We start from the raw sequence: 25038 nt of genomic DNA, 5'->3' as shown, positions 1-25038 counted from the left end.
ATTAATAAGTGCAGACAATATTTTAAATAACGAAGTCAGACACAAAAACGTACTTTCCCTGAATAAACATACCATTTCTTTACTGATTTGGATTCCAGATTCCAAAAATGTAGGGGTAGCCTCAATCTGCGAAATATGGTCCCAATAGTTTGATCAGGAGAGCGGTCCAAAGTTTTGACTACTTAATGTAAATTTCATTTATTTATTTACTATTTTTATTATTATTATTTTTATTTTGCGTATTTCGCTATATCATAATTTGCTGTTTAATATAATTATATAATTCTTGCTCACAAATATAAAATTCTTTTATCCAAAGATAACTTCATACAAAAATTAACTTTCAGTACATATTTTTTATTATTTAATCCTTTATTATTTAATCATATTATTAGTACATATTTACTTTTTTACTATTAAAATAGTCGAAAAAATTTGAGCAGTAAGGTATAAAGTTTTTTACGTAATTTTAAAGAACTTAATTTTACATGGCAGAATACAAAGTTTGAACGAAATCGGTTAAATAGCTCCTGAGAAATCGAGTTTTAAAAAAGTCGTATATTTAAAATTATATATCTTAGGAACTATTCAACTGATTTCGCTTTATTTAAAATAAATAATAAAATTTACTAAATAATAAAATTTATTAAAAATAAATAATAACACTTGACTAAAATAAATAATAAAATTTATTTAAAATAAAAAATAAATTTACCGAATCATAAAATTATAATAAAATTTATTTATTATAATTTTAAATGACAGCTGTTTTTCGTTCTTTATTTTTGTTGCTACCTGGAGAAAAATGCGTTTTACAAGTGAATGAAATAAAAAGCGTGTTAAAACTAGTCATACAATTAACAGCTAACAAAGAAATATTATATTGCTAACTAAATGCTCAAAAAAACCGCATGTTTGGCGCAGCATGTCCTTTTTTGACTTGGTGTGATTAAACCATACTTTCAATTCAATTCAACTAAATGTTAAATTGCAACTCAACAAATAAATCATAAAAAAGAAAAGCAACGATAAAATTTTTTTGTCTGTGATTTCGACTACTAGCACATATAGTGAACATATTTTAATAAGAAATTTTCATCTTTGAAAGAAAGAGGAAGTATAAAAAATAATTTGTACAACTCGAACGATTCAAGGTAGGAAATAAAATAAATCAGATTTTCTGCCGATTCACTGCGGAATGTCCGAAATTTTTAAATCACTTTCCTCTTTAATTTATCTCTAGTCTAGGTATGTGATTCCAATAAGAAAAATAGCACTAATCTTTGTTACCTTGTATCCATTCAGATTACAGGTATTTAATTATACTAATAAAAAAAAGGAGTTTGTGCAATTATATGGATTTAACTTTTAAAAGAAAGAAAGTTTACTTCCGAATGGAAGAAAATAACATCTTTTTATTAAAAAGAGTATCCCAAAATTTACATCAAGCACCTTTTGTGTTATAAAATGTTGCCAACGAAAAAAAAAAAACCGAGATAAGAAAGTCAAAAGGCAGATGAACCAGAGTCATTGAAAATGGCGAGCTTCACGAACGAACAACGCGCTTTCGCTGTTGAACAATATTTTGAGCTTTGTTGGGTCATTTCTTGGTTATGTTAATTTACCGTTTTGGTCATCAGAACAGAACTGGCTGTCCAGTTCATTATGTTGCTATTATCAAATCTGCAATATTAGAATTCGTAACAGCTCTTCGCAAAAAAGTAGCAATTTTGAACTTAATTTTTTTTTTTTAAACTGAATTTCTGGCATTTGATAAATTTGACAAAAAGGCCGAAATCGAGTTTGAACTTTAATAAAAATTTAAACAATTTTATAGCTGTAGTCGTCGTTAAATTCAATTTTTTTTTAACGAGATAGAACGATGTTAGTTTATGCGCGCAATTTCGGCATCAATCACTAACACATCTTGAACTATTAAATAAACAAGCCTAGTAAGACAATCAATCTGTCACGTATTTAGTGGCGGTTTTTAAAATTTTTGACAACTTTTAAACTTATCCATTTCTGATCATAATTTGCCATCGAAATATTGCGATTGCCAAATTGCTAACCATTGGATTTGTATGGGTTTGAACTTTATACGTCTAGACGAAAAATTGGGAGTTATAATCACCATGCAAAAGAGTGTAAATAAAGAACTAGAAAACTAGATCATTAGAAAACTAGATCATTAGAAAACTAGATCATTAGAAAATTAGATCATTTACTCCCGAACCGATCTATGAGGAATTTCTTTCGATCCTTTTTGAAATTCATTTTGATTAACAATGCTGACTTTAAAAATATTCCTTGTCTACTGCTGACGAATCTTGGAACCAATATGTATGCCACGGTTCTACAAATATTTAAATAATATTGATTCTATTTCGATAATCAAATTTTTAATTAGTTTATGATTTTAATATTTTGTTTCACGAAACAGTTTTTTTTTCTTCTTCAAAGTTAAATTTAAAATTACAAATTTACGAAGTGAAATACAAGTTTTCTTTTTCAACCAGAAATGAAAAATATTTAAGGTTTCTTTAGAACAGTTTTTATTATTAAAAAAAAAAAAAAAAACCAAACCTACCTTAATGTAGACATTTTTTTAAAAAATTTTAACTTAAACTCCTGACAAGCAAAGTTTTTTTTTTCAAAACATTTGCTATTAAATGTCTTGTTTACTTCTAGAAAAACTCTACAAATATGAAGGTAGAATACAGAAGCATTAAATAAAACATACTCACAACCCGAGCATCGGCATTTGTCAGATCTTGTGTCTGGAATGGTCACATGCGGCTGAGGTAAATTTACTTGAGGGGTATTCGGGTAATTCTTTATTTGAGACATCTCTCTGTCCTAGAGTCTAAAAATTAAAGATAAAAAGCAAATAATTACATTATAACTCTATCAGCAAATATTGAGTGAAACAATATTTTTAAAAAGTGCAACGCTTAAATTGTAGTTTTAAGTGAACGATTCAGATACAGTTTACATCCAATAAAGATTTGTTAGTATTTTATTATCAGTGCAGTTGATTCAATCCAGCAGCTTCGATGCTAAAGTGTTAATGTTTGAGGCACATTTTCTTAGAAAATATTAAATTCAGAGTGCTGAAACTTTTTCACAATATAAAATAAGATTCGAAACTGTTGAAAAGAATCTTTTTTTTTTTTAAATTTAAAAAGTTATCTTAATAGGTAGAATTATTTTACTCGTCAGTAAAATATTAAATTAGAAAACAATTCCAAAATATTTACCAGAAATCGATGGCAAAAGCATCTTCTGATTTACATTAAAAAAAAAAAATTTAAATAAAGTAAACCACGTCATTTTTAGATAGTAAATTATAATTTGGGAGCAATTTAATTTTATTAAATTGCTTTTAGAAAGTATGCGAACAAATAAATCGAAGTTTTAATTTTTTAAGGAAAACCTCCATATACAGTATTATTTGACATGATAATGAAATATTACATTAAAAATAATATCGGGAAATTTCCCATTTTTAAAATCGATTACACAAAATATTTTCTATTTATCAATGTAATTTTTTCAATAAAAGAGAATAAGCAAAAATGCTTTTAAGATAATTAATAATTTTATAAGTCGTGATCAATTTAAAAGCTGGTTTTATTAGATTTCTTATGGAAAACATGCAAGTAGCAATTTTCTGCATTTGAAATTTAAGGAAAAAAGAACAGCCTTGATTCTCTAAATCTTGCTCAGCTTTAGTATATTAAGTAGGCAGAGATTATTTGAATATTTTTATGTCTCTCCAACGAACAAATTTTTTTTTCAATTTTCTGCACCTGATTCTATTTATTCAGGTTTAAAAATCGTGTTTATGATACTAAAGTGTAATCTGTGCTCGTTCGTAATGTATTAAAATTTGTTTGACTTCTAAAGGTGACAAATGTGAATTGCGGATTGTTAGAGATGAATGAGGACGTGTTTGAACTCAAAACGACTCGAAATAAGATGAAATATTTAAATTCTATAATTTTATCTTTTTTATTCCGTCTCAGCTTTTAAAATTAAATTACACGAGTGCTTTATCAAGCTGTGAAAAGAGTAAATTTTATTAGTAAAGGCATTAGTTTGAAAAAGCTCGTAAACTCGAAAAAATTTGAACTTTTTCCTTTTTTTTTCGAGTATTTTGGTTAATTTGCTTTTGAGTCTGTGAAAATGAAATCTTACAACCAACATTTTGATCACTTTTCGACAAATTAGCTTTCGAACTGACAGCAATGCAAGTTACAATCGTTTCGTTTCCTGGCAACACTTTATCTTCTATTTTATCAGCAGTTAAAATTCTGATCTCTTTCAGGCTAAATATTGTTCTCAGGTTCATCTGTAGCTATGAACCAGATTAAAATACAAGTTTCAATCGTTTCTTAACGGCTACATACTGATTTTATCGCCAATCAAAATTCTGACAACTTTCCGAATAACTAGAGAGCTCATTTTCAACTGGAACTCTATACCTAGAGCCAATATAAGTTCTAATTGTTGAAAAAGTTACAAACTATCATAAAATTAAAAAAAGACAAAGTGGTAAAATAAAATGAAAATTTTTTTTGACTGTAAAAAGGGAGAAAATAATATCATTTTTGTCAGACATAAAACAAAAAATTAAGAGAGAATTGCTTTGATATGGCACAACGGAAATTTTCGGTGGAGAGGGGAATTTATTACGAAAGAAACATACCATTCGTTTTAAATTTTTTTTTTTCATTTTAATTTTTTAGATTTGGAAAAAAATTTCTTTAAAGTCTAGTTGAAGGAAGTAGTTTTAAATTTTTTAAATTTTATTTTGCTGCTTTCTATTTATTTCTGTGCCTCTCAGTTTGTTTATCTCTGTAATCGATCTAAAATTTTATTCGTGAGAATATAAGATAAAATTTAGATAAAATTTAAGCTTAAATTTACTCTAAAAACAAAGCAGCAGTTGATATTTGAGCATTTTAGCTCGTCGGAATATGACCGAAATTTCGAGTGACAATTAATTCCCATTCGTAATAATGCATGGAGATAACTTCTACTTGTAGCGGTCAATAAACAATTGAAATTCGCATTTCCATGAGGCACGGAGCAACAATTCGGCTATAGCCAGTACTCTAGCTAGTTGGAAAGTGTTCAAAACTTCGATTGCAAGATTCTACCCTCACATACACAAAAGATAGTTTATTAAAACTTTGCAATGTAGTTGGAAGTATTGATTTGTGATATAAATGTGGGTATTTTACTACTTACAATCACTCAATAAACATAATGCATATCTTTTTTTAAAATGATTACAAAAAACGATTCAAACTTCGCAGGCATTAAATTACCAATTAAAAACGTTTTTAAATAACCTAAAACGAAACGGGGAAAAACAGGTTTATTTTCCCTTTTGCAAAGAAAGTAAAATATTGCCTAAACATCCAGAAAAAAAAATATATGATTCTTATTTCCGTTTATCAATTTATAATTTTCGAATAACCCAAAAACCATTCTTTGTTTTAGATCGACACGCTAACGAGTTTCCATCTGATACACACGAATCGCAACAGACGAATTAATGGAAAAGACAAAAGAATTATAATGCGTGCAGCCGCACACGTCAGTATAAATCTGCCCTTTGACATGGGACGATGCTTTCTGAAAACTAGGAAAACTAAATCTGAAAGATTCATCATACTAAGCAAGGACATTTCTATAGATTTACATGGCAACCGACATAATTGCTGATCATTGGTTGAGAAGGAAATTGTCATAAGGCTTAACTTACTTGTCCTTTAAACTTTAACTATTAGTTTTCAAGGATGAATTTAAGAGGTTGTATTTATTGAAAACACTTAAGTTTGTGCTATTTTGAGACAATGGCAATAATCTGCGGTCATATCAGATATATTGCACACAAAACAATTGTGCCATTACTATTAAATTTATTCAAAATAAACAGAAATAAATATGTGAATTTAAAAAAAAAATAATGCTCACCGAAAAAAAAAAATAGTATCACTAGTATTAATTACTTTCGAATGGAAAACGGATACTTATCACAAAAAAAGGATAATTTCATCTACAAAATATGATTCACACAGAAAATTATTGTATTAATTACTATCTAATGTCAAAAAGAGATTTTTCACTAAAAAAAGGATAATTTCGCCTACGAAATATGATGCATACATGAAACAAATCTCTTAGCTACTTTCCCATGAAAATAGATACTTTTCTCTAAAAATGGATATTTATAGTTTTAAAATGATTTCTAGCCTTCTAATTTTGAATATTAAATCCGGTATGGTAAACAATGGTAGTTTTTATTTATTTTTATCATCACATCTGAAACAGCATATATGATGCGCACTGAAAAATTCGAGTTTTTGTTCTTATTTTAGTCGATGTTAGTTACAGATTTAAAAACTTTTATTACAGCAATTAATATTCGAATGTCTATATATTGCATGTCACTTTTTCAAACTCATGAACTTTCTCAAAATTGAGCAAAAATGTATCAAAATAGCTCCGAAACAAAAAGAATCAATTAGAAAATCCCATGTATTCAAAATTGAAACAGCATATAGGGTAAACCAACCAGTGATGGAACACTACCCGGTGAGGGAACATTTCATATATATTGATTAAAAATAAGAATTTGATTGGTAACAATAGCTTACTGCCAAACAATAGGAAGTCATCTAGCAATGTTTTGGATTACCTGGTCAAATAGACTTCTCTGGAAAAATTTTTGAATTTGTTATTATCTCTGCAACACATTGTTTCTTTGAAAAAATTGTAAGGTGAGTATTTGTATTTATATGTTTGAAGTGGAATTAATTGCATGTAATAGTTTTATTTTTCTCACTGTGAAAAAGAGAATTTAAAATATAGTTATTGAAGTTACGTTTTATTATCCAAAACTTTAAAACAATACTATGTAAGTTCCCTACAATTTTTTTTACATAATTTGCAGTTAGTAACAAATTTGTTGACACTGTCATTTAACTAAAATTACGAATTTTGAAATTAATATGATTTTTTAAAAGGCAAGCGAAACTTAAGTGTTCTTTCACTGGTTAGTTTACCCTACTCATTTTTGAGCTAAATGCATTGTTTCAAAAGTGACACGGAGGGAGAAATGTTCGTTCACTGCCTGCAGGATTCGAACTAAGGACCCAGCGTGTACACACCAGTTCAGGGAGAATTAGGAAGCTTTATACAGGTGTCGAAGCAATGACACATCGTGTCATACATTCCATTCTCATAAAAGTTTCTATGTAGTGAAATAAGCAATTAAATTTACCACCTGACTAAGCTATCGGAATCACATTTTCCAAATTGTCACCCTTTGTACCATTAAAATTCGTGATTGCAGCGGTGGATGGAGTGGTTAGAGTATCTTAACAACTATCTCGGAGAAATAATCATCAGGAATAACTTCTCTCTCCATATAATGACAGGAATATAATAACATCATATAATAACATCCATATAATAACATCAGGAATAACATTTCTTCCTCCAATTAACTTTTGAGGCTATGCATTTTGCTCAGAAATGGGTGTTTTGAATACAAGGGATTTTCAAATTCCGTATATCCCGGTGTATAAATCGACCCCCTATCTTTGAATACGAGACAGCAAGATTCTGATATGACGGGTGTATAAGTCGATAACTAAAAAAAAACCAAACATAAAAATTTCTGAAATAAAAAAAGAAAAATAAGATGGGTGTTTTGAATACAAGGGATTTTCAAATTCCGTATATCCCGGTGTATAAATCGACCCCCTATCTTTGAATACGAGACAGCAAGATTCTGATATGACGGGTGTATAAGTCGATAACTAAAAAAAACCAAACATAAAAATTTCTGAAATAAAAAAAGAAAAATAAGATATGAAGTCTACAAAATTTTCCATTCAATTCATTGTCTGTGTGACGACATTGCTAACGTTATTGGTTCCGACACATCTGATATTCTATTTCATATCCGTCGTTGAACTGCGGGTTTAATACTACTAATGTTCAACTTCGTAGCCTTGTAATTTTGAACCAATCCAGAAGACAAGGGAACTCCCGGATCAGCACCCCCAGAGGTATTGATTTGTTATGGGAACATGGAGGACTTCGAGACTCGACAGATTTAATCAGCGTCAGTCACCATTTTATTACACGGGGAGTTTTCGGCCGGCCTGGGATCGAACCCACGAAATCTTGGACATGGGCCCAGTGTCCTGCCAACTAGGCTATCCCGGCCCTACATCTGATATTCTGGAATCTTTAAATTTTTATCTTTATGGTATGTTTTAAAAGTTTTAGTTTTATAATATTTTTTGAAATACTCTTGAATAATTTATCGTATATAACATATTAAATAAGCATATATATAGCATACTAATTGTATATGACATATTAAAATAAATTTTGAAAGAATTAAATTGACACAGAGTTATTTATATCTATCTCATTGTTTGTGATTTATTGATATTTCATGATCAACGAATGTTCAACTTTATTACTGGAATATAAATTGACCCCTGATTTTTTAAAATTTTTTGGGGTGTTTTAAAATCTGGTTTATGCACCGGGAAATACGATTTATTTGTTTCGGAGCTATTTTGGAAAATTTTTGCTCAATATTATGAAACCCTTTTTCACAATGTGGTTACGTCGATGGCATTCATGGGCATTCTCTATCAGTCCCAAAATTTATGATCCCGTCAAGTTCATTAAAAGGCACTATTGCACTATCAGAAAAATCAGCGCAAATTTGATGCATAAAATGGTACAGATTTGCTACAAACACAGATGGATGTTTTGGTCCACCATATTTAAGTTTCAGCTCATTTGCCCGATATTATGTTTCTTTGTGCTACATACTTTTTAACTATATAGGTTACATTATAAATAAGTAAAAAAATTCTTAACACGATACATGACTGAAAAACGCATAAAATAAATAAAATTGTAATTTGATTTTTTTTAAATAGCCTTTTTTTAATGTGTATTCTCATATGGAAATTTTAAAAAATGCACTTTTTTCTTTCTTTTGAAGGCAGTTCTGAAAATGTTTTAGATTTAACTTAATTTAACTTGATTTAACTTTAGATTTAACTTGTCAAAAAGAGCCATGAAAAAATAATCGTAAATAGTACAAATAATATCAAAAATTCAAAAAAATATTAAATATTTCTTTGCTTATCAAAAACATAACTATTAAAACAGTTATACTTAAAATTTTATACAACAATAACAATTTTAGCAATAACAATTTTGGTCTTTTTCCTATTGATAACATTAATAATATAAAAGTAACTAAAAGCCTTTCATCATTTTGTGGAAACTCAAATCTTTCAACAATAGTTTTTGTATATTGCAACCACTAAAAAGTTCCAATAGCATTGAATCATCAGTTTTTTTTAGGTTCCACAATAATTCATATCTTATGCATAATAATCATAAAATACATGCATGAAAAGGATATAAATAATAGAAAATCTATTCTATTGAATGAAGACAACGATAAATAAGACAATAACATTCTATAATTTCATCAACTTCACATTGAGAAATAATTGGAAGAAATAACCTATCTATTATTATATGACAGCATTTATCTCATTTTCCTGTCTCCCAAGGAAAGATGCGCGAAATATCTTATTAAATTTATTTTAATTTTTTGCGTAATATTATTATTTGTAAAATAATTCTAAACAATAACGTATGTTAAATTACAACATGATTGAAAATATTTACACCAACAAAATACAGTTTAAGAGATCTATTTTCGCTTCTCTTGTTTATCCTAAAAGTTTTAATTAAAGTACAAGAAAAAAGACAATATACAAAAACTTCCACGGCTTTTTTAAACTTATGAATGTTTTCTTAAAGAGAAATGAATTCAGAATCCAATTCTTATAATTATATTATCTCCTTATAATTGAATACCTTTTATAGTTATTTCATATTCATAATTCTCAATAATAAAATATTACATTTATGAAATGCAAGACTTAATAATAATAATATTGTTGCATTTTCTTTTTTTGCTCAATTATAATGATCCAGTATTCTTATGTGACTCTATTGAGTCTTATGTCTCATGTTCCTGTTAAGAACTAATATGGAAAATTAAAACTCAAATATGGTATTTGTTATAATTCAATAACCAATTATAGTATTACATTCTTACGTTACAAGTATAATTTAACACAATTATAATAATAAATTGTTATAACTCGATACTCAGTTACAATGACCCAGTATGCTTACGTCACTTTATTGAGTACGTTTGAGTTGCTCCTTATGTCACTTATGTCTCACATTTATATTAAGAACTATTACATTCTTAAAAATGAATACTCAAGTGTAATATTTCTTATAATTCAATAACACAATTATAATATTACATTCTTACGTATCAATTTAATTTACGTAACAATTTAACACTCAATTATAATATTAATTTATTGTAGTTCAAATTCTCACCTATATTATATTTATAATATTCAATACTTAATTATAATAATAGTATTATAATCCGATTATTCAATACTCAATTTAATTGCTCAATAATCTTATGTCACTTTATTGACCGTAATAGTTTATATTTCCGTTAAGTCTTATGTCTTTTATGTCCCATACTTCTATTGAGTTTGAGTACAGTCTTCAAAGCAATACTCAATAATACTCTTCTAATTCACTTCCCGATTATGATATTACATTCTTAGACTTCTAGAATATTTTAATCTACAATTACAATATTACATTCTTACAAGAATAAAATAGCACTCAATTATAATATATTACATTCCTCAGTAGAAAATGACACTAAACTATTTTATTAACTTCTTATAGTTCAATACTCAATTTTAATGGCACAATATTCTTATGTCACTCTATTGAGCTTTACGTTTGTTCAAATTTTTAATAAGAACTAATGCATTCATAAGGTGTCCGACTGGGTTAGACACATTTTTTTTAAAAAATAAAAAACAGCATTAAGTAAAATTTTAGTTTTATTTTCGGTAAGAGGGATCCTGAAATTATAAATCTGAAGTAAACTTTAAAATTCTATAAAATATTTTTCAAAATGAATGCAAATTTGAGTATAAAAACTACAATCATTTTATTTATGATTTGCAACTCTACAACAAAAAAATAATTCATAAATATCGACAAAAAAATTTCTTCCCGATCAATAATATGGTTACCTATGTTTTGAACTAAAATCTTTAAGAAATTTCAAATATTTAATGAAATAAAAATAACTATCGTTCAATATTGATTCTTTAAACATTACTACTTAAAAGCAGGATAAAAATAATAAATTTAAACTTAAGAATTAGCTTTTAATTCAAAACATTGTTCACATTATATAACATCTGTATGCGAAGTTTCAGATAATTCCATTAAAAAAAAATATTCTATGTTGGTGTAAAGAGATTTTCTCAAAATCAATGTTACTCTATGAAAATGCATTAAAAGTATGTAACTGTCAAAAAATACTGAAACAATTAATTTTACATAAAAAAAAAATTTATTGGAAATCATAACATTAATTTTCAATTTAAGGATACTTAAAAAGCTAATGAAGAGAAGTTCATAAATAGATAGACAGTAAAAACATTCGAAACTTACATCGAAATTGTATATTTTCACTTCAGTCAGATACCTTAAAACTCAATTATTATCTTATATTCTTTTTAATTCAACACCATATTATAATATTTCATACTTACAAGTACAATTCAACATTCAATTAAAAAACATTCAAATTTCCTTTAAAGACCGCACCTCTAAACAACGATTACCTCTCAAAAATGAAACCGAATGTATTTCATAGCATTTACATTAATAGAACGTCTTAGCCCTGATTTCCGAAGCTTATCGTTGTAAGCACGAATTACATTTCGAGGTATGTTTAAGTCAACTTTTTTTACTTCTCCGTCTCAAAAGTGGGATAATTTTAAATAATCATCACTAAACGTATTTTCCTTATCACATTCCATCCATTGTAAACTAACAATTTTTAAGCATTCTTACGAAACACAATCATTGACAGCTGGATTCCGCCTATATGCAGTTAACAGATTTTTGTTCACAATACTGAACGACAGAGTGTATCATAAAGCTGTTGATGTTATTATGAATTTTTATTTTGTATTAAAATGGAAGAACAGACTGATATAAATAAATGCTTTCTTCAAACGCTCATCGTACGATATTAAATATGGGGTAAATTAACCGTTTATTTTCGTTGCTATGTACTGTTTATGATCTATTCATTTTTATTTTTTGAACAATTCATTTAATGTCAACTCCATACTATAGCATATTAATTGTATATGACATATTAAAATAAATTTTGAAAGAATTAAATTGATACAGAGTTATTTATATCTATCTCATTGTTTGTGATTTATTGATATTTCATGATCAACGAATGTTCAACTTTATTACTGGAATATAAATTGACCCCTGATTTTTTTAAAATTTTTTTNCAATTATAAAATTGCCTTCTCATAAATTTATATTTATACTAACAAGCATAGGTTCTAATATTTATAACTTACTAGCTGAATGCCCGTTCTTCGCACGGGTTGAATGAAAAATAAGTAAAGAATCAATAAATCAGAATAAAGAAACAGTACGAAATCTCGCTCATAACTGAAAAGCATATACCGACACAATTAAAGAGCTTGATTTAAGAACCAGGTAAGGGATATTTTAGGGGAATTAATGAATCACTGGTTTTGCCTTTCTTTAAATCTTAACACAACTAATCACATAAACTTTTAGTATGCTAGTATGATTTTTTATTTCAAATTAGGCAATAAGGTTTTATTTTTTAGGTAGTTAGGCTTTATTTAAAATTAAGAACAATAAAGCGAAGAATTATTAGTCCCGTCTTCTATTAAATTGGTAATAAAACAGTTCGGATACAACTGTTTTCTTCATTCTGAAAATGTCACTTACCTGCTTCTTCCCCTAAGTTTTTCAATTAATACAGCTAAAATAATTTCATTTTTTTATTTAATATTATTTGTTGCCCTTTACGGTGGCTTTACGTTATCGAAGTAAGTAAAACTTGTTTTTTTGTAGTTCATCCCATTAGAATAAAGATAAAATGTATTTAGCCTCACTTGGCATGATGCTATTACTGGCGGCCAAACCATGATAGTCAAAATTTACCATTATCAAATGATTTTCTCCGGTACGTATCCTTTTCAAGGGGCCGTTCTAAAGTATTGGTATTTAACTGCTTAGTATTGGTTCTGTTTTAATCATCACGAAATATATCATTACAATATTTTATACCTAGATTGGAATAATGGCCATTTCTCTATCTAACCTTTTACTTACTATTAAAATATTTAGTAGTGGAAGAACAAAGTTCTTTTGTTCTCATTCATTAAAATATTAATAAACTATCTCTGCTACCACAGGAGAAATATTTTCTGAAACCACGGAAAACCTGTTGTAGAATTCTTATCAAAATTGCACCAATTATTATAACACCAGTAGTACATACTACCGTCAGGGATACATATGAATTAAGCATCATTTGTAAATAGTAATTTTCTACGGTTTTCCTAAGCAAATTTTTTATTAACCTTTTCTCCTTTAACTTTGCTTTTTAGCACATAGCCTATATTATTTTATTTTAATTAATACATATTATCAGTATTAATAAAGCATTAGTGTCAGTAATAATATGTCGAATCAAAATGAATAAGTATCTTTTCTCCAATATTTTTGCTATAATTTTGATCAGTTTCTTATGTCAATTAACAAATTACCAACATTAATTAGGCATCATTGTCGCCAATGATAATATGACGATTTCTTACGGTTCTTCTAGACCAGGGAGGGCGAACCAATGGCACGCGTGCCATTTATGGCGCGAGACACAATATTTTGGGCACGCCACCGATCNTAGACAAATAAATAGATTAATTCCATTGCTTTTGCTTTCTAGTACAAAACTTATTTCTTTTATTTCAATATGCATTTATTATTTAAAATCATTAAGCATATTGGCATCAATAATAATGTGGAGATTTTTTTACGTTTCACCTAAACAAATAAATACAACATTCACATTAATTTTGCCTTTAAATACATAAATATTTTTTTCTGTTCAATTATCGTTGATTTTAAATAAATAGTTATTTAGAAAAATGTTTTAAAAGAAATATAATTAAAAAAAATACCTGGTATCAGACAACTTTTAAAGTATAAATTTGGTGAAGTAGCCCTCGCGTGTTACCACATCATGTTGCTCATTGAATTTATCTGACATAGCAAATATAAAATAATTCAATATTCAAATACGTGCAATCAATAAACTAATTTTTGTTCAAACAGAGCTATAATTTAGCAATTATCACCGATGTTATCTTTAAAATATGTGAAAATTGAATCGCTAAATTTAAAACAATGGCTAAAGCTTAACTAATCAGACAATTCCATTTCGTTTTTCGCTCATCCTGCAAGAACGATTTGTCGTAGAATGTTCTAATGTTGACAGTGACTTTCCTCGTGCTTGAAACTATCTGCGAGGCAAATTTCATCGCCTTTTGTCGGATGGTTAAGGAGTCTATAAAGGACACAAACACAGACAGACACACATTCATTTTATATATATAGACTACTGAAATCTAAAAGCTCATTATGTAGTAGTGAGAAATTTTACGGTTGCAGAGGCAGTTAAAAACTTTTTTACATTACTTTTTCATGGAAGACAACTTTCATTAGAATCAACACGAATAACTCTTGCTCCGATAATCGAATTTTTACGTATCAAGTTCCAGTCTAATTGATTCAAAGAATTAACCTCGAATATGCCAATAGATTAGTGCTAGTTATCACGTCTAAGTGCTAGCAAACTCAGACAGAAAAAAATTTCTTTGAATATAGCAGGCGTTGTTTAGGGTGGATAAAAAAATTTTGACAGTTAAAATATGAAAGAAGGTAGCAAGGTCAAAGAAGGGCAAAAATATGATCCCAATAGATAGGAAAACAGCAGAAAATTTAGATCCCTTAATGTTAATTTCACTTTTTGTATGTTTTGACACGACTCGCGATGTTGTTAACTAATTAAGAGGTTTTTGTCCACAATAATAAAATTCACTTACAGGTAATTCAAAGGTAATTTCAAGCAAAAAATATTTTTAGTAATTTCTAATTTTTATTATTTTATTTATTATTAGTTAAAAAAAATTAAACCTTTATATTTTTACATTTTTTAAAGCTATTTAAATTTAAATCACAAAATATAAAATTCAAATGGAATCCGGCAAATAATTTCGAGTTAGTAAAAATTTAAATGAGTCATGCATTTTAATTACTAATATCTAGAAAAGATGTTATTATGCGGATATTTAAGTATTTAATAAACTTAATGTAGACTGGCATTTAGGAAAGTAACGGAAAAATATGATTATTGAAATTTATACTTTGCTTAGAGGGTATTTTTTTCTGGTTACTGCACATAAATCTACGACAGCCTCATCGCATTTCTCGTTAAACAGTCCTCCATTTTAATGAAAAAATTATTTAAAAATAACCCGCAAAAGAAATTGTATCAATTTCACAGTGAACCAAACAAACGGCATTACTCAGAATAACTTTTGTTTTAGTAATCCTGTTTCCTCGTTCTCAAAACCGTTCTCAAAACCTCGTTCTCAAAACTATTATTTAATGTGCAGAATCAGAGACAAAAAACATATTTTTTCTGATTAAGTATGACTTTTTTTGATGGCTTTGGATTTTTGATTACCAAACATTAGTGGGGGGGGGGGCAACAATTTGGAAAATATGGTCCCAATCGTTTAGTCACGAGAGCGGTCGAAAGTTTATGCATCTTATTATTAATTTCGCTTTTTTCTTGTTTCGCCGTATATGGATTTAAGTAAACGAATAAAAATTGAAGAAGACGTCGTGACCGCCTTTCAAGAAAGAGCTATACTTCATATACCATGCAAACATTTAGATCCATATATTTGGTTAATTTACCATGCACAGCTCAAAATATGTATTAAAACGCAAAAATAAGTATTACAACAAAAACGAAATAATCACTAAAAAAAGTTTCATATAAGCAAAGTGATATTACATTTTAATGAGATATACACTATAATGCATTGCTTGCAGACAATATAATGATGTCAAAGCGGTTAAAAGGTGTCTGTAATTGAGTTGGAACTCAGGTAGAGTCGTCAAACTAGCTCTGCAGAATGATTTTCTTTTTCAATAAATAAATAATGCATTAACAGTGAGCGTGTTTAAAAGATAGAGAACTTAAAAGGATATTTGTTTGGTTAAAGAAATATTTCGTTTTTAAGTGGATATTCAATTACGATAGTATAATTATGTTGTATCTCATAGGATATGCCTGAATTTATTGTATAGGACCCTATACTATAAATGTAGACATTATTTTATATCATGGATGCTCAACTCGCAGCATACGTGCCACAGATTGAAGACAGCGCCACACGAAGATTTATAAAAACAAAAATTTTTAACAAAAAAAGTCGCATTGAGGAATCCGTAAAAGCCTTATTACTGCTGAAATAACATTATATTTTAAAAAATTGTACAAGCAAGTAATTTTGCAAACCTTAACGATTATTTTTAATGTATTACAGTAATATAATATTTAAAATTTCATATTTAAATATTATATTAATAAATATTATATTTAAACATAATAGAGAATAAATGTTTCCTAATATGAATAAAATCAAATCAAATATTGTTCAAGATTAACTGATAATTTTTATTCTATATATAACCTAACTTACAGGATCTTTATAATTGTTTTTCAACAATAAAATTTAAGTTGGTACTTTTTTCTTCTTTGTTTCAATATTTTTTAAACCCCTACTATTCAAACTTACAAGAAAAAGGCTCTATTTATGTAACAATCCCATAATCAGTCTATAAATAACACATTTTTAAAAAGAAAAGAAAAAACTTTTTATATGTTGCAATGAGTTGAAAAAGCGGAAAGTGTTATGCATAATATTTTTTTTTTCTTTTTTTTTTTTTTTTTTGTCTGATAAAAGTGGTACTCTTCCTAACAAGGTATGTCACCCCCCTGTTATGTATGAACTATATAATATGTACAGTTAATAAATATGCGGTGTCAAAGTAATGTCAAACCCACGTTATAGTTTTAATAGGTATGCAGACGGTCGGTATAATATGGATAATTCTAGTTATTCTAATAGTTCTACTGATAACTAGTAACCCAAAATAACTTCTTGTTCATTAACATTCTGAATGGAGTACTTCAAATTCCATTACTATCTTCGTTACGTGATTGCATGTTAATATTTATAAGTCCATATTCCTGGGGCGTCATTTGTGTTGAAATCCGTAGATTAGTTGAAGAAAATAACCGAATGGACTTTTGAGGTCCCGTCTCTCCATTAATCTACTAATTCTTTTTTTATGCTAGTTTCGAATGTTGTAACTTTTGATTTGCAACAAATAATCAAAATACTGATCTCCCATTATTTCATTTTAGTGACGCAGACAAAAATAATGATTTAAATATCGGAGAATTATAAAAAAAGAACTTTAAAGCTATTTCTTCATGAGTATAGGAAAACTCTATGTTCAAACTTGTTCTAAAAAATATTTTAAACTTGGTTTGCGTAATTTTGTACGCTTGAATGCTTGCGTAATTTAGTTAAAGTTACAGTATTTAATGTAAGAGTTAACTATTCAGGTCGTTAGTGCGTCCTTAGATTATTCTAACTGAAAAAAAAAGTAAAAAATCACCTTGAATGAAGATTTCTTCTTCAGACAGCCAGCGGTTTTAACGTTCATTATGATTACAGATTGTACTATTTCACACAAATAAATCAAATTTTAAAGTTAAATTTTAAAAAAAGCTCACACAATACAAAAACGAGTCACTCAGTTCTATAAAAATAAGAAACTAATTTATCAATAGATTATCTTAATTTGATTAATTGCACTGGAGAAAAAATGTTTGTTGCATTTATACAAATACTTGATCTTGTCTAATTCGGGTGTGGGAACTTCAAATCTGAAATTACTTTTGCTCCTAAAGCTGCAGTTTTTAAGAACATTTTCGTCTATTTTTTTATTAAATGTACATTTTTAAATACGTTTTATATAGCAAGGAGTAGCGTAAATGCTGCAACAAACTTCTAGGGGAGTTAAGGCACATCAACAAGATTAAAATTGCAGAGCGCTTCTCTATTATGACATGTTCAGATACAAGCGAAGAAACAAATCACAATAAGAAATGGTCTTTACCTGCGTTTTAAGAAAATTCTAGGCATGAGTTCTATACAATTTCAATCCTGATGATGTGCTTAAGTCCCTTAGAAGTTTGTCGTGATGTTTATGCAACTCCTTGTTGTATATAACGTTTTTAAAGTAGTACATTTCGACAAAATATAGACTAAAAACGTCATTTAAATAAAACTGAAACTTGGAGAGAGAGAAACCGATTGCGGATTTGAAATCAGCAACGTTAAAAAATTAAAAATACGTTAAAAGGTTTCATACAACAGAAAACAACAACAACAAAATTCCCCAAAGTGTTGTCGTAACTATATTACTTTGAATAAAACGTTTCGCTTCAGATCATACACTATTATTATACACCATGCGCCTTCAAACGAATGAATCAAATTTTCAAGTTCATTGGAAAAAATGTGCTGCAGAACATCAAATTATGCCATTAAACTTCATCAAAATAAATTAATGTACCTACAGACAATCTTAACTGCACTACCTTAAATTAAACTATACTTTCAATTACGCACAGAATTCAGCCATTGAGCTCCATCAAAATATATTACTAATTTACCAATAAATTATCTTACCTGAACTACCTTGAATGAAACGTTTTGCTTAAGGCTAACAGCTGCTATGCTTAGGCACCATATGCTTTCAAATTACGTATGTAACGTTATATATAAGAATCTAAAGAATTACGCACGGTATATAATACTAAGCCACTATGCTCCATCGACTTATAGCCTATGGATTATCTTGAAAACTTGCCTATAGACTATTTGAACCAACTTGAATGAAATGTTTCACTTCAGACCGAACACTGTTCTTATAACAGACCATACGTTTTCAAACAATTAAATAATTTTTTCAAGTTAAATTTCCAAAATTAAGCACAAAATATAAGTTTGAGCCACTGAGCTCCAGCAAAATAAACTATCAATTTACCTATTTCAACTGAACATACTTCAGTTAAATGTTTCACTTCAGACCGAACACTGTTCTTATAACAGACCATGCGTTTTCAAACAATTAAATAAATTTTTCAAGTTAAATTTCCAAAATTAAGCACAAAATATAAATTTGAGCCACTGAGTTCCAGCAAAATTAACTATCAATTTACCTATTTAAACTGAACATACTTGAGTGAAACGTTTCACTTCAGACCAAACACTGTTCTTATAACAGACCATGCGTTTTCAAACAATTAAATAAATTTTTCAAGTTAAATTTCCAAAATTAAGCACAAAATATAAATTTGAGCCACTGAGTTCCAGCAAAATTAACTATCAATTTACCTATTTAAACTGAACATACTTGAGTGAAACGTTTCACTTCAGACCAAACACTGTTCTTATAACAGACCATGCGTTTTCAAACAATTAAATAAATTTTTCAAGTTAAATTTCCAAAATTAAGCACAAAATATAAATTTGAGCCACTGAGTTCCAGCAAAATTAACTATCAATTTACCTATTTAAACTGAACATACTTGAGTGAAACGTTTCACTTCAGACCAAACACTGTTCTTATAACAGACCATGCGTTTTCAAACAATTAAATAAATTTTTCAAGTTAAATTTCCAAAATTAAGCACAAAATATAAATTTGAGCCACTGAGTTCCAGCAAAATTAACTATCAATTTACCTATTTAAACTGAACATACTTGAGTGAAACGTTTCACTTCAGACCAAACACTGTTCTTATAACAGACCATGCGTTTTCAAACAATTAAATAAATTTTTCAAGTTAAATTTCCAAAATTAAGCACAAAATATAAATTTGAGCCACTGAGTTCCAGCAAAATTAACTATCAATTTANATATATATATTAATAACCATTAATGTATGTGAACAGTCGACCCAATCCAGAAGTAAAGGGAATTACTGAATCAAGTATTGGAAGAAATTTACCTTTGTGGATGATTGTTTTATGGAACTAACCCCATTTACGTTAATTGGAGAAGAAAGCCACGATAACTTCTCACAGTAAACCTGACGCAAAAGGGACTCTAACCCATGTTCTGTCTATCACTGAGTATATTTTACGTCATTGTGGTCGGTACGAGTCGGGTGCGGATTTCTCATTCACCTGCCATCGCTCAGATTCGAACACGGGTCACAAACACGGGTTTTTGTTGACAGATTTTTCTTACATTTCAGAATTTTCTGAAGAACGTTGGTTTTGAAAAAAAAATTTCGCTCACATACATTACAATACAAAAAAAGTCTGTAGAATTCTTTGAAAGTTTGTATGTAGATTTTGTCGATGTTTTGAACCAAAAGCCAAGGTCTAAGTTTGAATTTGTAATTTCTATCAAGCTTTAAGTAAGAATATTTAGAGTTTTTCTTTAAAAATTTAGTTTTAAGCAACATATTTAGTTCTATTTCATAGTTTTTTTTTAAATGCTTTTATAGTTTTAGTTAAGAACACAAGTAATCACTTTATTGATCTGGAAAAAATATTATTTATAAATTTATGCATTACAATTTGTTGTAGAGCTGTTAGCGTGACGTGAAAAGTTTGTAGTTTTTAAGTTCAAATTTGCCCTTATTTTGAAAAAAAATTTCAAAAAAATTTTAAAACTTTACTTGCAATTTTAAGACCCTTCCCTTGCTCACCAAACAAAAATTTTAAATTTTAGTTAAGCCATCTTTTTTTTTATTTTTAAAATTGCGTTTAAACCAGTCGAATATCTTAAAAAAAGTATGCATGAAGTTCAATTAATAAAATTAATTGGCATCGTAAGTTATTAAAGAAGGTAACAAAATTATCAGGCTTTAAACGATAGAGTAAAATTATTAACGGTTTTTCACAGGAAACTTTTTTCTTTTATAAAATTCGTATTCGACTTTATGATCACTGGCAGACTGACCAACTTTTCGTTATACTTAAAATATAGTTTTTATACAGTTTTAAGCGTAAAACTTTTTTTTTAGTTTTAATTCTCTCTTTAACAAATTTTTACTTTTCCTTTGAAATATGGTGAGCTCTAACGCATAAAGAAAGGTATAAATAAATACATTAATAAAATTAATTTGCATCGTGATCTTACACAGTAAATTATCCAAGTTATTAGGCTACAAAATAAATAATTTAAAGAATAAATGCTTCTGTTCAGTCTACGAAATTTCAAAACTTAATTTGGAGAATAATATTGGTAACTTACTTTGTGATAATTTGGAGAACAAAGAAAACAATTATATCGTCCTAGAACCTTAGAACGAGTCAAGATATTTTGAAACTGAGTTTAAAATATTTTGAAATAAATATTTTTCATTTAACGGAAATGCTTAGTGAGAACTAAAAGAATTTATTTCGACGTTTTAAAATATTTCACTGATATAGTATAGTCTTTGCTATGGTATATTCTTTATACTTCATAAATGGTTGGTTATTGTGAAATTTATATAGAAATTACAAAGATAACGCTTTCAAAATATTTTAAAAATTATACGTAAAAATATTATGAACTGTGATTCTTGCAGTTAGTAAACATTCAGACAGTTTTAAATTTTGTTTTCACTTAATTCAGAATTTTTTTTTATCACTTTACTCTTAAAAGTACTTGGTACATTTCTTTCAAGAACATTTTTACTGGTAAAAATGTAATACATTATTTCATTATTATTATTTATGAATCATTCTCTTTAAAATTATGATTGCAAAAAATTACAATTTCTGTTATTTTTATACCTATTAAAAGATAATCTAAAATTATTTTTCACACACGTAAATTGATTGTAAAAATAAAGTTTAAACTTAATCCATTAAAAAACAAAAAAGCTTTTCTACATATAGAGAGGGAAATATTTTATTTCTTTGCCTTTTAGAAATCTTTCTACCTTTTTAAAAATATGCTTTAAAATTTTTTTTAAATTTTTTAATCTGTTATCACTTAGCACATTTTGAAATTTCTTTTAAATTTTTACCCGATTTTTAAAAAATAAATACAAATAACTTAATAAATAAACAATAACTTCATGACTTATTAAATAACTTCACAACTTAATCTGTTAATAATACAACTAACTTCATAACTTAATCTGTTAATAATACAAATAACTTCATAACTTAATCTGTTAATAATACAAATAACTTCATAACTTAATAAATAAATACAATAACTTCATATTGTGGAACACTAATTAAGCCGTTGGAAAATGTTAGATAAATGTAAAAGAATCTGTTGAACACCAGTTTGATAAATATGTTGGAATCTGTTAAATACGTTAGATAAGTTTTAATAGAGGGAGGGGAGGGAAAAGACGCAAGGTAAAAATGCTGTTCAGTTTTTTTTAAGGTTGATAACAATTGAAATAATAATAATATCAGAGCATTAGTCACATGAAGAAGAAAAAACTAGTTTCTTCGCATATTCTTTTAAAAATTAAATGAAATTAATGAATCAAAAAATATTCAATAAATAAAAATTAAGGTTAGATTTATTAATAGCTCTTAATATCCATCAATTATATTCTTAAAATAAATTTGTCGATACTGTAGTAAAAATAAAATCTTCATATTATAACTAATCTCTCTATTCACAACGTGGTTCAATCCACAAGAGAAACCTTAATTTTTTTTCTCCACAAATTACAACAACCAAATAATGAATCAAGACTTCAAAATATCAAATAACTAAAATTACTTCCTTATATAGCGAAAGTGAAAAACTAAATCCTTTTCATTAGTTTTGTTTATTGATTTTCCTAAAAACTATTGAGACTTTTTTTAAAAAAAAAATTTAAAGCTGTATTCACTTAAATTAATTTTTATTTGGATCTGCCAATCTATACAGTGAATATACAACTTTTAATTCCAGACTTAGGAAGTTTGTGAACTTGAATCTGGCTCATGAGAAAAAAAGTATAGATTTTTGAAAAATTATTGAGTAAAACTGATCCTGAGAAGAAAGGCCTGAAACACTCCAGTGGTTAACCCGACATCAGTGAGACTCTCTCAAAGTAAATTTTGTCAGTAGTTTTGTAATTGTTCGGCGCCTGGTAACAATAATATTCAAATCAATCAGGCATCATCGTGTTTTGAACTTGAATGAGTCGCTAAGCTCTACTCTAAGCCATCCTGCTTCGAATACTTTATATTTAAAGTAAGTTTGATTCAAGGGATATTAGGCGACTCAGGTTCGAATCCCGACGATGACTGATGAATTTTTTAAAAAAAATATCTTCATTATGATCATGTGTTAGAGTCCTAGCCGTCGATCATGTGAAGAATGTGTAACTAAACGCTGGTTAGTTTCCTTCAATTGTTCCAATGTTTTACTCAGAAGTTCCCCTGTCTTCTGTGTTTGGCTCAAAATTACAAAGATACAGAATTGAATATTGATATGGCCACAAATTCGATACGGATCGACTGATGATTATCGGTGATAAATAAATCTTACTAACTTATTGCACATTGTTATTTGTAAAAATTCCATAGTGCATAACCTGCACAGTTTTTCTTCTATCCTAGGCATTTGCTGATTTTTTTTTGGACAAAAATTTTTCTTATAACTCGACCTCACATTAAAAAATGATTTTTATTTGTTTTGGAGAAGTATGCTAGCATCGGTAGTATGGTAACAGTTTTCTGAAAAATGTTCTAAATCTTTATATCGACTAAAGTTCAAATGTTCAAAATGCCAATATTAAATAATAGCAGCAAAAATACACGTGTAATAAAAATACAAATAAAGGTAATAATGATACACAAACAAATTTAAATTTATGCATGAAATAAAAATATTATTGCTAAAGTCTAAATGACACAGCAATAAATCCTGATTTTTTTTTTCATCTACAAAATATAGATTGACAAATATGAAATAATATTATAAAACTGAAGAACTCAAATATGAAGAATCAAATAAAAATGTAAGAACTTTGGAAGTAAATTGAAATAAACCTTATTTATCTGAAATATGTTTTTTGTTTTTTTTAAATAATTAAAGGTATTGGCAAATTAAAATTATTTTATCAATTTAAAAAGTACAGATAATTATAATCAATTTTTGCTAAATGTATCTATTTATTTATTTATTATTACTTCAAATGCGCTTGAAATATAAGTAATATAAATTTTAAAAAGTTTTGCTAAATTTTCTTCGATAATTATTAATTTTGAAAATAGTTTTTTATTCTGCGAAAACAATTCTTTTTAAACTTTTTCAGCTTAAAATATAACAATAACCAATGCTTACCTGTAAAAGAAGTTATTTACAAACAAATTCAGTTAATTTCCATCTCTATTCTAAGGAATTAGAAGATCGAATTTGGTGTTTACAGGATGAAAAAAAAAATAAGAGTGTTTTTTTCCGAGACATGCGCAGTAAACGGGTTACGGATTTGTGCGGATGATGATGCGATAGTAAGCTTATGACACGCATTTGGGATTTTTTGAATTCTTTTTATTCCTTTTTCGATTACAACATGGTAGACGGGAAACGCAAACGATAATTTCAAAACTTTTCTTTTCCAATGACTTGCTGTTTGTTTTGAATGCTCTGATCATTAATAACAAATATTTTCATGGGCATAAAGTTTAAATGACGATGCAAAACTCAATTAAAAAGATATTGAATTACGGATACAAAAGCCGGTTACGCTACTGATTCTTACTATTTCAGGCATTTTTTCAGGATGTCATGGAACAATAAAACATCATCTGTTTAAGGAATTCATTGAATTGTTATATAATAGATACAAACATGATACTTTATACGTAATTTAATGAGTACATTAGAATTTTCATA

The 25038-nt window shown here is 27.8% G+C and overlaps 1 protein-coding gene across 5 annotated transcripts in view; it reads right to left on the bottom strand.

The window, feature by feature from the left end:
• LOC107452690 (probable sodium/potassium-transporting ATPase subunit beta-3) overlaps window positions 1-24668 on the bottom strand; it is a 38819-nt gene extending 14151 nt beyond the window's left edge. Inside the window, exons 1-2 of one of the 5 annotated variants that reach the window (XM_043043698.2) lie at window positions 24487-24668; window positions 2748-2866 (exon numbers count right to left, since the gene is read on the bottom strand). In XM_043043698.2, the coding sequence (XP_042899632.1) occupies window positions 2748-2850 (103 nt within the window). In that variant the 5' untranslated portion in view covers window positions 2851-2866; window positions 24487-24668. Of the gene's footprint in view, window positions 1-2747; window positions 2867-11634; window positions 11935-19227; window positions 19325-19402; window positions 19505-24486 lie in introns of those variants that run through there. The other 4 variants (XM_043043702.2, XM_071179389.1, XM_043043700.2 and 1 more) reach the window with 4 other exon arrangements.
• Between the last annotated feature and the right edge of the window lie 370 nt (window positions 24669-25038).

The sequence above is a fragment of the Parasteatoda tepidariorum genome, chromosome 1 (assembly GCF_043381705.1).
Source record: "Parasteatoda tepidariorum isolate YZ-2023 chromosome 1, CAS_Ptep_4.0, whole genome shotgun sequence".
In the NCBI taxonomy this organism is placed as follows: domain Eukaryota; kingdom Metazoa; phylum Arthropoda; class Arachnida; order Araneae; family Theridiidae; genus Parasteatoda; species Parasteatoda tepidariorum.
The sequence above is the reverse complement of the archived record's forward strand: the minus strand, read 5'-3'. Positions and strand labels throughout refer to the sequence as shown.